At 54.7% G+C, this 14,181-nt stretch overlaps 2 protein-coding genes across 3 annotated transcripts in view; one reads left to right on the top strand and one right to left on the bottom strand.

Annotated features, from left to right (window-relative positions):
* Rad9a (RAD9 checkpoint clamp component A) overlaps window positions 1–14,181 on the bottom strand; it is a 59,916-nt gene that overhangs the window by 15,872 nt on the left and 29,863 nt on the right. The window contains exon 3 of the mRNA XM_085834185.1: window positions 3,972–4,056. The gene's annotated coding sequence lies outside the window, so the exon portion shown is untranslated. The remainder of the gene's footprint in view (window positions 1–3,971; window positions 4,057–14,181) is intronic.
* Clcf1 (cardiotrophin like cytokine factor 1) lies at window positions 2,629–12,633 on the top strand. 2 transcript variants are annotated; one of them, XM_021151629.2, is made up of 3 exons: window positions 2,629–2,801; window positions 9,318–9,484; window positions 11,221–12,633. In XM_021151629.2, the coding sequence occupies exons 1-3, from the start codon at window positions 2,786–2,788 to the stop codon at window positions 11,713–11,715; spliced, it is 678 nt and encodes a 225-aa protein (XP_021007288.1). In that variant the 5' UTR covers window positions 2,629–2,785; the 3' UTR covers window positions 11,716–12,633. The 2 variants fall into 2 exon arrangements, with proteins under 2 accessions (XP_021007288.1, XP_021007290.1); XM_021151631.3 differs by lacking the exon at window positions 2,629–2,801 and adding an exon at window positions 2,890–2,933.

Genomic DNA, 14,181 nt, shown 5'->3' with positions numbered 1-14,181 from the left:
CAGCCCACCCCTATTGGGGATTTGGCAGGAGGTGAAGTCTTTACTCTGGCCCCCACCCCACCCTACCTGGCAGCTTCTTGCTTGGTGCCTTTGCCCAGACATGGCAGAGGGGCACCGGCAGCTTGGAGATGGAGCTGATTTTCCCTTTGGCACTGTAGAGCTGGGGGGTGGCCCTCACTGGGTGAGGGGAGAGGGCAGAGAGGCAAGTCCAGACATGGGGCTAAGGGAGAATTTGACTTTCTTAGAATATGGGGTCACTACATTAAGAATCAGAAGGCAAGCAGGGTACCCCAGGAGCCCCGTGTAAAGCTGTTTGTCTGCTCCCAACCTGGGCTGAATCTACTGGGAACAGCTGCCCAGTTTCTGCAGGCCTATGCCTCTGAGACACAGCTGGGTGGAGCAGGTCAGTACTCCCCTCTCCAGCCTCATTGAGAGGCCATTCTTCCTCATCGCTGTCTTTTTTTCCCTTCTGTTGCTACTCTCTCCTCATTCTATTGTCTCCCTGTGTCTCCTCTCTCTTTTCCCAGGTCCCTTCTCCTTTCTTTTCTCTCCCCCTCAGCCCTCCTTCCTTCTCTCTTCATCGAGGCGGTCCCCCTGACTCAGCAAGGTGCTTTATAAGGTGCTGAGGGGCTCAGCCAAATCCAAACCACATTGTCTGCAAAGCCTTCCTTTCCACCAGGGGTGAGCTGTGGAGCTGCACAGCCCAAGCCGGGCTTCCAAGCTGCTCCCCTCCCTTCCTTGCTCCCTTCAGAAGGGGTGGTAGATGCTAGGAGGACCTCCTGGTCCACTCTGGGTCAGTTACTTGTGGGCATCTGCCTTCTTGACCTTGGCAAGCGCACCAAGAGATGGTTAGGCTCACTAGCCAAGAATGCCATTGAAACTCCAGAGCCCTGGCTGGTGGGGGGTGGGGAGGTGGGGGAGGGAGGTCTAAGCACTTTTCACAGGGCCCCTCCAAGGCACTTTTCATCAGAGCAGCTACTGATGCTCTAGACTTCCCTGCCCCCACCCAGACCAGCTCTCCATTCTCAGCTTTTTCTTCTTGTTCAGAAAAAAAAGGGGGGGGGATGAGGGAGAAAGAAAGGAAGGGAGAGAGGGAAAAAAATAGAAAGAAACAACCCAACAACAAAGTCTGTCCCACTCCAGTGAGGTAATTGAAAACAAACTTCTTCCCCACCCCCCCCACCCCCCCACCCCAGTTCTCCAGTGCAGAACAGGGAAGTGCCGCCCTGGGAAACTAGCACTGGCCATGACTGATGCCCACACTGACCCACAGGCTGGAGGGGCTGTGCTGGACTGGCAGAGTGCCCTCCTTTCCCAGGGGTACCAGCAGAAGTGGGGGGGGGTGAATATCTCATGCCATTCCAGAGACAGGCATCACCTTCCATGTCTGGCTGCCATCGGTATCTACTCCTGGTGAGACTACAGATAAACAACACAGCAACTTATCAGATGACTTAATTGGTGGTATGCTTCTACAAGCACCCAAGACTTGGGGACCAAATGACTGTCCCCCAAGAAAAATCACAGAATGGGGCTGCCTCCAAGCCCCAGATGACAGCTGTTTCCTCTGCACTAGCTCTCATGCTCCCTCGCTCTCCCTGGCAGCCCTCTGGAGAGGGAGGAAGGAGGAGGAAAGGAGACCCTCCTGGGAGGGTCTAGGCTTATGGGTCCCCTAGGTCTCCCACTCAGAAAGTCCCAACCCAAGCCTGAGGGGAAGGAGGGAGAGTGCTCTTAGCCAAACCACCCCTACCTCACCACCGGAAAAACCAACAACCCAAACCCCCAAAGGGAAGAGGATGCCAAATGTCTCGATGGGGAAGCGTTTCACAAACGCGATGCTGGGTCTATCCATGGCCTTGAATCTTCGAGTTCCCGCTGAGTCACCCGTGAAGCCTCTGGTGTTGAAACTGGTCCGGTGCCTTGTGCTGATTAATGAATTACAAATCCCCCACCCATGTGCACTCTCCCTGGTCACCGGGAAGAATGAAAACCCTTGTGAACTTGACTGAGAAGTTGGGCCCTGGTGCCCTCTCCCCTCCTCAGGGGGCATTGTGAGCTGGTTAGTCACCTGCCCCAGCCCCTGGCGCCACACTTAGCTCTAGCTTTTGGAAGTGGGACAAGTGGCGGGACAATAGGCAAGGGGGGCGGTCAGCCCAGACAAAGGGCAGCAGGAAAAACACCATCACTTGCTTGGAGGCCAGCTTGCTGGCATTTGAGAGAATGTGTCATTGCATTTACTCAAGTGGGAGGGGGAGGGAAGGTTAGAAATGAAGAGGCAGAGGTAGAGTGGGTACAGGGACCCTCAACTCGGCAATGAGCAGAGGGAAGGGGGCCAGCATGCCCTGGCCGACACCAAGGAAGAAGCCCACACCAAGGCCAGCTCCCTTTCCAAGCTCTCAGGAGTTTGCCGAGGGACGATGCCCTCCCTGCCCCCTCCCCCAGGAGGCCTAGGGTGGTACCGTCGCAGCCTTGCCTCACCTCACCACCCCCCCTCAGTGTTGTGGGAGGGAGAGGAGCCCCAGAAGCCCTCCCTTCCCTCCTCCCCCCTCTTCCCCCCACCCGGGGAGGGCTGCTACAATTTGTGGTTACAGCTTTACACGTCAGAAAAAAAAAAAGTTTGCAGAATGTCCCACACCGAAAAAAAAATGCGAAACCGAGAGAAAAAAACCTGCGAGTGGGCCTGGCGGATGGGATTATTAAAGCTTCGCCGGAGCCGCGGCTCGCCCTCCCACTCCGCCAGCCTCTGGGAGAGGAGCCGCGCCCGGCCGGCCCGGCCCCCAGCCCCATGGACCTCCGAGCAGGTAGGAGCCAGGCGTCCGAGGCCGAGGCCTCCGCCCCCGCCCAGCACCAGTGAGATCCGGTTCCCGTCCTCCTCCCCACCCTCGGAGCCCCAAGCCAGGGCCGGGCCGGGGAGCAGAGCTCGGGCTGGGGAGGTACGGCCGGGCGCCCTCGAGAGGGGCCGGGTGGGGACGCGGCATTCCTGGAGTCCGCTCGGCGGAGCCAGGAGGTGGCTGAGAACGCGGCGGGGAGCCTGGACAACCCTCAGACCTGGACGGGCGGCCACCTGGAGCCGCGGCGAGGCGGGGTCCCAGGGAACCCGCGGACACAGAGCCCCGCGCCAGAATCGGGGCGAGCGAGTCCGAGGCGGGCAGCGAGGGTGCGGGAGGGGGGCCGCGGCGCAAGGGAGGAGGGGGCCAGGAGAGGAAGAGGGAGGGAGAGAGGCAGAGGGGGAGCCCGCGGCCGAGCAGCGGGAAGCGAGGGGGAGGCCGACACCTCGGGCCGCGCTGAACTCCTTCCTCGGCTCGCGGGGAGGGCAGGAGGGCGCGCGAGAGGAGGGCGGAGGGCAGAGCAAACCTAGCTGAGCCGGGCCGGGCCGGGCCGGGCCACGGGACTCCGGTTACTACGCTGCGCGCGGCGTGGCCGGAGCCCTCCATGCTGCCCACCGCCTGGGAGCCAGAGGCAGGTAGGCGCGGCGGGGTGGCCGGGGCCCCGAGCCCGCGGTGGCCTGGGAGTGATTACTGCAGGAGGGAGTTGTGGGGGAGACGCAGCCTGGCCGGACCCAGCAGGAAAAAGTCCGTCAGCGGCCCGGGAGCGCCGAGACTGCCGGCAGCCCCTCGAGCGGCTGCCTGGCTAGGCTGCCCGTGGCAGGAGGGCGGGCCAGGCAGGGAGTGGACGCGCCGGAGCGGGCAGCGGCTCAGCCGAGCCCCGAAGCCCGGCGCCCGGACCCCGCCTCCGCCCCCGCCGCCGCCGGGAAGGGAGCGAACGGGGGGGGGGGGCGGGGCCGGGGGCGCCGGGGCCACACAAGGGGAAGGCGCCATCGCCGCCGGGAGGGGTCCGAGATCGAGAGGTCACGGTCGAGAAGATAGGGCCAGCGAACTGCCAACTCTCACCGCCCCAGTTCTCGGGGCTGATCCCCTCAAGCAAAGTCCGCGTAGCTTCTTCAAAGTCCCCACACCCATGTTCTCACCTACCTTTCTATTACACTGGGGTGCAGAAGGCTTTCCTCTAGGAGACCCCCAATCTCCGTGTTCACCAGAGCCTAGGAGCAGGAAGAACCTGCCAAAAGAAAGAAGGAAGGCAGACAGGAGGATGGATGTATATGGCAGCGGCACACTGAATCTTAGAGAGAGACTAGAGGTGGGGAACATCATGAGCACACCCCCCTCTCTCTCTCTCTCTCTCTCCTTCTTTCTTCTTTCTTCTTCTTCTTCTTCTTCTTCTTCTTCTTCTTCTTCTTCTTCTTCTTCTTCTTCTTTCTTCTTCTTCTTCTTCTTCTTCTTCTTCTTCTTCTTCTCCTTCTCCTCCTCCTCCTCCTCCTCCTCCTCCTCCTCCTTCTTCTTTCTCTCTTTCTCCTTTCTCTCTCTCTCTTTCTGTCTGTCTCTCTGAATCTGAGCAGGGAAATCTCTGGCTTTCATTGTCCCTGACAGGCATCTGTCTCAGTCCAGTCAGTACACACCGCCATCCAGTTCGCCCCCCTCACCACCAGCTGAAAGTTCTAACTTCTCTAACAGTCAGGGTGCACCCTTATAGCTCTAGTGTCCGGTAGCCACACTTCAAGGAAGAGGAAGAACAACTAGAAATGGAAGCTGGTGTCCCTGGGCAACCCCAGAAGTGTCTGCTGACTGGAGTAATGGGCTCCCAGCTGCACACCCAAGTGTCCACTTCACACTTCTGCAAGCCAGCCCTACACACTAGCTACTGATTCCTGACACTTCACATTCCTCCCCATAATCCCACCTGCCTGTTCACACCCTGGCTCCTGCACTCTCTGCAGCCCTTCCCATGCCCTCCTGTACATCCTTGACCACAACAGCCTTTCCAGTTCACCCGAACACTCGCTCTGGGCTATTTCCTTCGTTTCTTTTCCGGCAGCCTCAGAGGGCTGCTTTCCTCTCATCTCCCTGAGAACCCAGGGCCCTCTTGTGGCATAGTGGAGCAGCTTGTCCCTCAGCCTAAGCGGAGCTCCTGGACTCACTTCACAAGGAAAGACTTGCCTTGCCTGCTGCTTCTTTCCCCTGACACTGGTCCGTCCATCTTTGGACTAGAAAGGAAGAGAAGGGGGGAAACGGGACTGTTTGAAAGGACACCAAGATGGAGCCCCATAGGATTCATCTGGGAGGAACCTTAGCACAGTGCAGTCTCTTATGGGAGCCATTGCTACCAGATGGGTTCGTGGTAGAGCTCCGTCTCCTGGCTTCCAGGCCTACCTTCATTCCTCACCAGCCATGGGGAAGGGGACCTGAGACTGCAGAAGTGAGGCTGGAAAGACTAGGTTTCCGTGGGCCTCCATGGATCTCACACCACTTTTAGACTACTCCCTTCAGTTCCCCTCAGTGCACTCCAAAGTCACCCAGATGCTACTTCTGATATGGACTGAAGGTACGACCTTTCCTTCTGGCTCCATATTTAGCCTAGACTGTAGAACTTCTGGACCCAACATCTAGGATTTACAGCTGTTAGCCCCTGGACCCAGATGCAGTCTACCCCATCTACCCTGGACATCTGCACTGCTGAGCCCCCCACCCTCACTGAGGGTGGTCAGCCTGTGGGATGGGCCAGGAGCTGAGGGGAGACTGCTGAAAGCCTGCCTATGTAGCATGTGGGGGTGGCCTTTGGACTCGTCAGGGCTAAGACAGTGTGTGTGTGTTCATGAGGGGGGCCTGGTTTCCCAGGGCCCAGGGATCTGGATAGAATTAGGGGCTGGCCCTGGCAGGGGCCAGGATAGGGAGTGTAGGGTGCTGCAGCAGGAAACGTGAGCCGCACTCATTAGCTCCTCACGTGCTCAGCCGGATTTATAAACACAAGGAGAGGGGATGTAAACAATCAGTGGGCAGGAGCCAGAGGGGCTGGGGGAGGAGGCCCTGGATGCAGCCTTATGGTGGGGTCCACCTGCATACATCATGAGCTAGAGAGAAAAATGGAGCTGGGGTCTACCAAACCTACCCCTGGGCATGGGGAGTCCCCGGCTCAGTGCTCATATTGAGGTCAGGTGTTCTCTGTCCAGGCCTTCCAGCTTGGCAGCCTGAGATATGGGCACATATTGTCCAAGACCAGAGCTGTCATAGGACTATACTTCAACTCCCCTTTCACCTCTACTGGTCTCCACTTTGATTCCTACGACTGACTCCCATGCTTCTTTCTGCTTCTCTTTACGACTGGCCAGTAGGCTCCCCTTCTGTTCTCCTGTGTCCCCCCACCCCCCCACCCCCAGCTTGCAGTGACATAGTTACCTCAGAACTGAAATATTCCTGGAAACACCGGACTCGTCTGGTTAATTTCATGAGCCGTTTTTCTGCCCAGATGACTTAGCTTTTGTTTATCCAAAGGCTTTTTCTCCCCTGTTGTCCCAGTGTAAGGAGCTATTCTCCCCAGAGATGTCCCACAGGGCCCAGAAAGGGAGGGAGAAGTCAGTTTCATGCTAGGCCCCTGACTATATCTCCTGCTATGGGACAGACAGAGCCTAGTCCAGGATTCTGGATGACAGGGCTGCCTCCGGCAGGGTCAAATAAAAAGGCCAGCCAAGCCTCCGGTTTCTGCTTTGGCAATGCCACTAATTTCCAGCAAAGCCATACTCCATCCTAAAAGCTGTCTTGAGGCTGGAAGAGGAAGAGGCACTGCTCAACTCATCATGGCTCCTGAACTAAGCCTACATGGTGCCCCAGGGTCCGACATGGGGCTTATCCAGAGCTCAGGGCTGGGAACAGAGGAGGAGGACTTGGACATATTTGGAGATACAATAGAAAGTAAGAAAGATAGAAAGTAAAAACAGAGGCAGGTAAGAACTAGGGAGACAACCAAGGGAGGAACACAGGCTGCAGATGGGATGGAGCCTGTTTGTCCAGGAAGCAGTTAAATGTCTGACCCTGCTGTCTGAAAACACATGTGAACTTGCACGCACACACACACACTGCCATGGTTCACCTGGAAAGCCGGCCAGTCAAGCACCTGTACTGAGTATGTGGGCCATAGCAAAAGCCCTCAGCTGCCTCCTGTATTCTAAATGTGACAAACAGCCCTGAAGCCCCAAAGACTTAGCATTACAACAGACTCTAACCCTAATCTAGTCTCCATGCCTCCTTAACTCCAAACCCTATCCTGAGTCTGAATACAGCCAAATCCTTAAGCCTATCCACTTGTTTCTAAGAAACATGTCATTATAGAAAAATCTGGAAGTATAAAATGTAAACTAGAGGAAAGAAACCACTTGATCTCATACCTATCCAAGCTTAAAACCCAAACTAGCCCTGCTTTTTGTGACATGCCAGACACCATTCTATCTGATGGGTAAAGCAGCAAACTCCCAGATCTCGGTCCCAGCTAACATTCTGCCTGCCCAGACCTGACCACATCCTCCTCCTGGACTTAAATCTCAACCACACTCACTCAACCAAGTCCCAGTCTACATTCATCTGAGATGTAAGACTAAGCCAGCTCACTGCCTCTTCTATTCCTACAAGATCCTAGCCCTGATTTTCATGTTGAACCTCACCTAAAAATCTCTTTAGAAAAGCATGTTTCCCACCTGATTCTGGCCCTTCTCTCAGTATCAACTCCTGGCTTCTGGAATAATCAAACGCTCCATTCTCGTCTGTGGATCAACCTCCCTCTTTCTCCTTGGTGCTCCCCTACAACACCCTAGATAAAGATGGGGGGCAGGGCCTGAAGGGACAAGCCTTTGATCCCAGCTACTCAGGATGCTGAGGCAGAAAGATTTTTTTGTTTTGTTTTGTTTTGTTTTTTGGGGTTTTTTTTTTTGTTTTTTTTTTAATTCCCAAACATTTTATTTATTTATTTATTTTAATTTTTAATATTTTTATTACATATTTTCCTCAATTACATTTCCAATGGTATCCCAAAAGTCCCCCATAGCGCCCCCCCACTTCCCTACCCACCCATTCCCATTCTTTTGGCCCTGGCATTCCCCTATATTGGGGCATATAAAGTTTGCAAGTCCAATGGGCCTCTCTTTCCATTGATGGCCGACTAGGCCATCTTTCGATACATATGCAGCTAGAGACAAGAGCTCCGGGATTCTGGTTAGTACATCATGTTGTTCCAACAATAGGGTTGCAGATCCCTTTAGCTCCTTGGGTATTTTCTCTAGCTCCTCCATTGGGGGCCCTGTGATACATCCAATAGCTGACTGTGAGCATCCACTCCTGTGTTTGCTAGGCCCCGGCATCGTCTCACAAGAGACAGCTATATTTGGGTCCTTTCAGCAAAATCTTGCTAGTGTATGCAATGGTGTCCGCGTTTAGAAGCTGATTATGGGATGGATCCCTGGATACGGCAGTCTCTAGATGGTCCATCAGAAAGATCTTAAGTTCACAAGTAGCTTGGGCAACTTAGGGAGTCCCTGCATCGAAAATAGAGAAGGCTGCTAAACTAAGTGGTAGAGCACTGGCCTGCATGCACAGGCCAGGTATTTAATCCTAGGTCTACAGGGAAAAGGGGGGGGGGACCAAACATCTACATTGCTACGAAGAGGAATGCTGTACCTCCTTCAGTTAGTCCAACCCTGCCCTTACCGCCCCCAGGAACCATATTCTAGTATATACCCTCCACTTCTCACTCCACACGCCATCTCGGACCCTTGGCCTGACGGGCTGTGGAGCACTCCTCCAGCCTCCCACTGGCCTGACGGGCTATGGAGCACTCCTCCAGCCTCCCACTGGCCTGACGGTGGCTGTGGAGCACTCCTCCAGCCTCCCACTGGCCTGACGGGCTGTGGAGCACTCCTCCAGCCTCCCACTGGCCTGACGGTGGCTGTGGAGCACTCCTCCAGCCTCCCACTGGCCTGACGGTGGCTGTGGAGCACTCCTCCAGCCTCCCATGGTTGCTGCCTCTCTTCTCACTCTTCCACAGGGCTCACTCACACTCACAGCTTGCCAGAGTTGACCTATGCCACATTCCCACCCCTTAATTCCTGCTTCATGGGACTGGAAGGCTTGGAGAAGAGACTGGGACACAACTGAAGCTCAGGCATATTGACACAAAATCCCTAAAGCCTGGCCTGCCCCTCTGAATAGACACATGCACATATATTTGGCACATACATGCCAAAGACTTTCAGCTAATAGCAGTCAAGTTTCTACTGATAGACACAAATGCCAGGATTTGCCTTTGCATACATACCTCCACATACACTCTTGGACCAGAAGTCTTTCTCCTCCTCCATCTCCTCCACTTCCCATCTGGTCTCTCTCCCTTACCCCCCTTCCTAGCCCAAGGTGGGGACAGACACCTGAGGGGCTGCCAGCTGTTTCCCTACTTGGGCCTGGGCCCACCCTCATACTTCTTGCCCATCCTATTCACAGGGGACTCGTGGGGGATGTTAGCTTGCCTATGCACGGTGCTGTGGCACCTCCCTGCAGTGCCAGCTCTTAATCGCACAGGAGATCCAGGCCCTGGCCCCTCCATCCAGAAAACCTATGACCTCACCCGCTACCTGGAGCATCAACTCCGCAGCTTAGCTGGGACCTACGTGAGTATCCCCTTTGGCAAAGAGGAAGCAGAGGCTTTGGGGAAGAGAGAGCATGGGGCAGGGGTCCTAGTGAATGATGGGGTGATGAGAGGCCCTTTGGGTCCACATAGCTTCTCCATCTGGCCTATCTTCTGCCCTTCCCTCTCAGGTGCCCCCCCCCAATCCTGGCCCCAGGAGTAGGCATGTGGGCAGGCCTCGAACCCGCCTTGGCCCATTGCCCCATTGGCTGCCAGCCCAGCTGCCTGCCTCCCCCTGGGGGCTGGGGAAGTCTCCTCTGTTTACACCGTGTTGTGGTGTCTCTTGCAAGGGTGGGGCTGGGTGGGGATGGAGGGGCCCCACCTTCTATGCTTGTGTTCCAGCTCGCCTACCCCCAGACCTGGGGCCCTGTTGTTCTGGACCCATGGGCCTCCCTCTGTCTGCCTCTCCCATCCTTCACAGACCTCTTAGGGGGTTGGAGGAGGGATCTACAAAGAACCTAGGACAGTCATGGCAAGGGGTTCAGGGTATGGAGGGCGGTTGTGCCCTAAGAATTTGAGGGTAGTTTAGAGATGTTCACAGAGCCCAGGAGAGACGGAGAGAGGATCGGAGGCACTGAGGACCATGGGGAACAGGCCCCTCTTCCCGTGTTCCTCTTCCACATCCCAGACCCTACTCCTGAGCCAGGGAAGAAAAAGGGAGGAGGTGGCGGGGGAGCTGGCTCCAGCCCCAGGATACACCGAGGAAATTAGTTTGTCTCTGTGCTTGTCAGCGTGTGAACCTCCCCCTGGGCCAGTGCCTATCCCAGGCCTCGCCCCTCTTCTCTTTTTCCCTCCCAGTTGCACATCTCCCACATCCCCTTCCCTGGGCCTCAGGCCGTTCCCCTGAGACATTGGCAAGGCCTTTGCCCTCTTCCGATGCTCCTCTGCCTCCCATGCCCTCCCTCCTGTCCTCTCTTTAGATTTCCTCAGTTTCTTCCTTTACAGCTCTGCTTCTAGGAACTGAGTTCTCTTCTTTGGGGTAAGTACATTGCTATCTCGTGTCCCTTTGGCCTGTTGAGGAGGAGTTTTGGTGTCAGCAGGTCCCTTTGCCTTTGATATGGACTCTCCTCTGGCTGGTTTTCCTGCACAGAAAACTTCTACTTGAGTCTGCTACCCTCTCTAACTCGACCCTTTCTCTCCTAACTTCCTCTGCCAAATTTCTTGAAGGAGTTGTCTACACCCTCTGCCTCCACTTCCTCTCCACCCACTCACTTGTTAACCCCCTGCAATCTGGCTTCCAGGCCACGGCAACCATCTCTCCCAGGTCATCAGGCATCTCCTTCTCACCAAACCCGACAGCATTTTCTGCGGCTCACTCTCATGTTCTGCAACTGCCCTGCGGAGCTCTGCTGCCGTCCTGAGCTCTTCCCTGGCCTGCACTCTCAGAGGCCACCTTCTACCTCTCCAGCCTGGTCTCCTGGCTCCTCCGGCTCCTCTTCTTCTCTGCCCTGCCCTGCCCTGTGGTGGGCATTCTCCACCCAGACAATCAGCACGTCCCACCTGAGTGGCTCCTTCGTGGTTTTCTCTCTCTGCACTCCTCCATGGGAGAACTCATCACCCCACTGCTTCACCTGTCTCCTCCATGCAAATGATACACTTGCTGGAAAACCTCCCATGTCAGGGGTCCAGAGCGATAGAAGCTTTGGGAGGAGGTATCTCTCTGCTGGCAAGCTGGCAGCTCTGCTCTGCTCCTTCCCCATTGCCCTCTCCTTTTCACAGCTGAACTACCTGGGGCCCCCTTTCAACGAGCCTGACTTCAATCCTCCTCGGCTGGGGGCAGAAACTCTGCCCAGGGCCACGGTCAACTTGGAAGTGTGGCGAAGCCTCAATGACAGGCTGCGGCTGACCCAGAACTATGAGGCGTACAGTCACCTCTTGTGTTACTTGCGTGGCCTCAACCGTCAGGCTGCCACAGCTGAACTCCGACGTAGCCTGGCCCACTTCTGTACCAGCCTCCAGGGCCTGCTGGGCAGTATTGCAGGTGTCATGGCGACGCTTGGCTACCCACTGCCCCAGCCTCTGCCAGGGACTGAGCCAGCCTGGGCCCCTGGCCCTGCCCACAGTGACTTCCTCCAGAAGATGGATGACTTCTGGCTGCTGAAGGAGCTGCAGACCTGGCTATGGCGTTCAGCCAAGGACTTCAACCGGCTTAAGAAGAAGATGCAACCTCCGGCAGCTTCAGTCACCCTGCACTTGGAGGCCCATGGTTTCTGATCTCTGACCCTTAACCCCCGCACCTCCAGGCCCAGTCAGCTGTGCTTCCATTGTGGGGTGAAAAATCCTGTATACCAACATTTGTTGAGTCAGGAACCAGACCATGAGAGCTCTACCCTCCTCAGCCTTGGATGGGGAGTGTAACTCAATAAGCCCTCTAGCTCAGAAAGTCCTAGGGTCTGGGGAAACCGTACAGTGGGCATCGAGGTGATGCCTGAGGGAGTGGAATGGCTCTCCCTGCCTCCTGCTCTCTGCCTGCCACTTGCCAGTACTCACTCAGTCCCTCATGTGGCATTTGCAGAAGCACCCTTGGAGGGCACTGGTGGGGGCCACTGTAGCATGTGCCTTTCTGGGATAAGGCCCCTTGGCTTCCCTCCCTCTCCTTGGATGGGTGTTGCTCCCCTACCCCAATAACTACATATCCAGTTCAGGAAACAAAGCGACCAGTCCTAAGAAGAGTGTTACAGTAAGCGGAGGGGGGTAGGGTTTATGCTGGAGGTGGCCTAGACACCACAAGATGTAATTCTAAAAGAGAAGGGCAGGGACAGACCAGACCCAGCAGTCACCAAGACAATTGGTGGCACAGGGCGGAAAACAAAAGCCATGTTGAGCATTAGTACCTTGCCTTGAATTTTCTTGCCAGCATCTTGGTGCCTCCTCTCTGCCCCCTTTCCCAGGGTATCTGTGGTTGCCTGGGCTGGGGAGGGCAGCCATAGCCATAGCCACAGGGTTTCCTGAAAGTTTACATTGCAGTAGCATTGTGGGGTGAGGGGGATGGCTCCCCCAGGCTCTATCCCCAGCCCCACCCACTCATGACTCTAAGTTTGTTGTATTAATATTTATTTATTTGGAGATGTTATTTATTAGATGATATTTATTGCAGAATTTCTATTCTTGTATTAACAAATAAAATGCTTTCCCCAGAACTTGGACTCTTTGCCTAGCTTGGTAATCTTCCTGGGGTACATTGCTGGTGACCCTAACCCTACCTGCCATGATTTTCACTGTCTCTTTATACCATAGAGGTACACAGGCCTTGGAGTACAGGCTCTTACTGCTGGCCCTGGAGCAACCCATCCACTCCCTTGCCACACCCACTATGCCTTGGTCCTCCCAGATAGCTGTGTGTGTTTCATGTTGTCTTCCAGTCTTCCTTGCCTCTGGACTGCTTGTCTGGTCTCCTAGGTCTATCTGGCCTTCACTTTCCCCTCTCTAGCTCAGCCTGCACTTGGTGGGAAGCGGTATTATGTTCCTCTCTGGCTTGCTAACTACTAAGCCTTGACATTCAGTGCCAAGCTTCCCCAGGCCTCCATTTGTCCCATAAGGGGCCCTCACCTTCCTCTTCTCCTGGAAGGCTGACAGACAGTAGCCAAGCTGGAGTCCTATGGACCTGCTCCTCCCCTCCAGTGTAAAAGCCTATTTGGAGGAGGAGAATGGGGTCGATGCGAGGGATGATGGAAACCCCGATTTCATTTTATAGCCTATTACTTGGACAGCCTTGGACAAAGTTTTCTGGTCTTTGGTGTCTCTATTTGTAAAGTGGGGATAATTAAATATCCCCTAGGGATATCTAGGGAGAGGATGATGGAAATATTAAAGGTATTTGGCTATAGCAACAACCCCTGGAATAATTACACATTAATTGGGGCATATCACTGTGTCATGACATTCTAGTCATGAATTACTGGATAAATTAATGGATTAATTGACCCCAGGAAATACATGGATATTTTATGAGAGTCTCCTAAAGACAGTGCTGTATGCATTAAGGAAGTAACAAATGGTGGTAGTGCCACTCAGTTGGTGGCTACTTTAAAGACTTAATTACCTTCTCTTCACACACTCACTGGGTTTGTTGAAACCAAAAGAGGTCCTAACTTGGCTCCTGCTCTTTTTTGTTGTTTGTTTTTTGGAGTTTTTTTGTTTGTTTGTTTGTTTTTGTTTTTTGAGACAGGGTTTCTCTGATAGCCCTGGCTGTCCTGGAACTCACTCTATAGACCAGGCTGGCCTCGAACTCAGAAATCCACCTCCCTCTGCCTCCCAAGTGCTGGGATTAAAGGCGTGCACTGCCACTGCCCAGCTGGCTCCTGCTCTTGTGGAACTTACAATATACTTGGGAAGAAAGTTCAGCTTCCCTGAAAAAATAAGGTCCATTTACATAATTGAGTGGACAGAGCAAGTGCAGGAGCCCTAGAAAAGGGGGAAGTGAAGGTGTAGGGTGTCGAGTTTCTGACTGCTGATGCATGGGCTGGCCAACTTCAGCATCATATCCTAGAGTCACCTGTCCCAAGTGGAACATGTCCTGATTCTGTGGGCTGAGACACCTGTGGCAGACACCCAACAAAACTCTGCCCTTTTGCCTAATGAGACACACTCAAAAGGCAATCGTGCTTTGTCTACACACAGGCAAAATATGTCTTGGCTTGTGATGTGCAAACACTAAGCGAGGATATATGAGGAGGGCAG

The sequence above is a fragment of the Mus caroli genome, unplaced genomic scaffold (assembly GCF_978045245.1).
Source record: "Mus caroli unplaced genomic scaffold, Mus_caroli_1 scaffold_20, whole genome shotgun sequence".
In the NCBI taxonomy this organism is placed as follows: domain Eukaryota; kingdom Metazoa; phylum Chordata; class Mammalia; order Rodentia; family Muridae; genus Mus; species Mus caroli.
This window is presented reverse-complemented; position numbering and strand designations above follow the sequence as displayed.

Bases quoted from the DNA above. Each gene is read 5' to 3' on its own strand.
- Clcf1 (XM_021151629.2), top strand. The intron at 9,485-11,220 runs GTGAGTATCCCC...TCCTTTTCACAG, and splicing joins GCAGCTTAGCTGGGACCTAC to CTGAACTACCTGGGGCCCCC.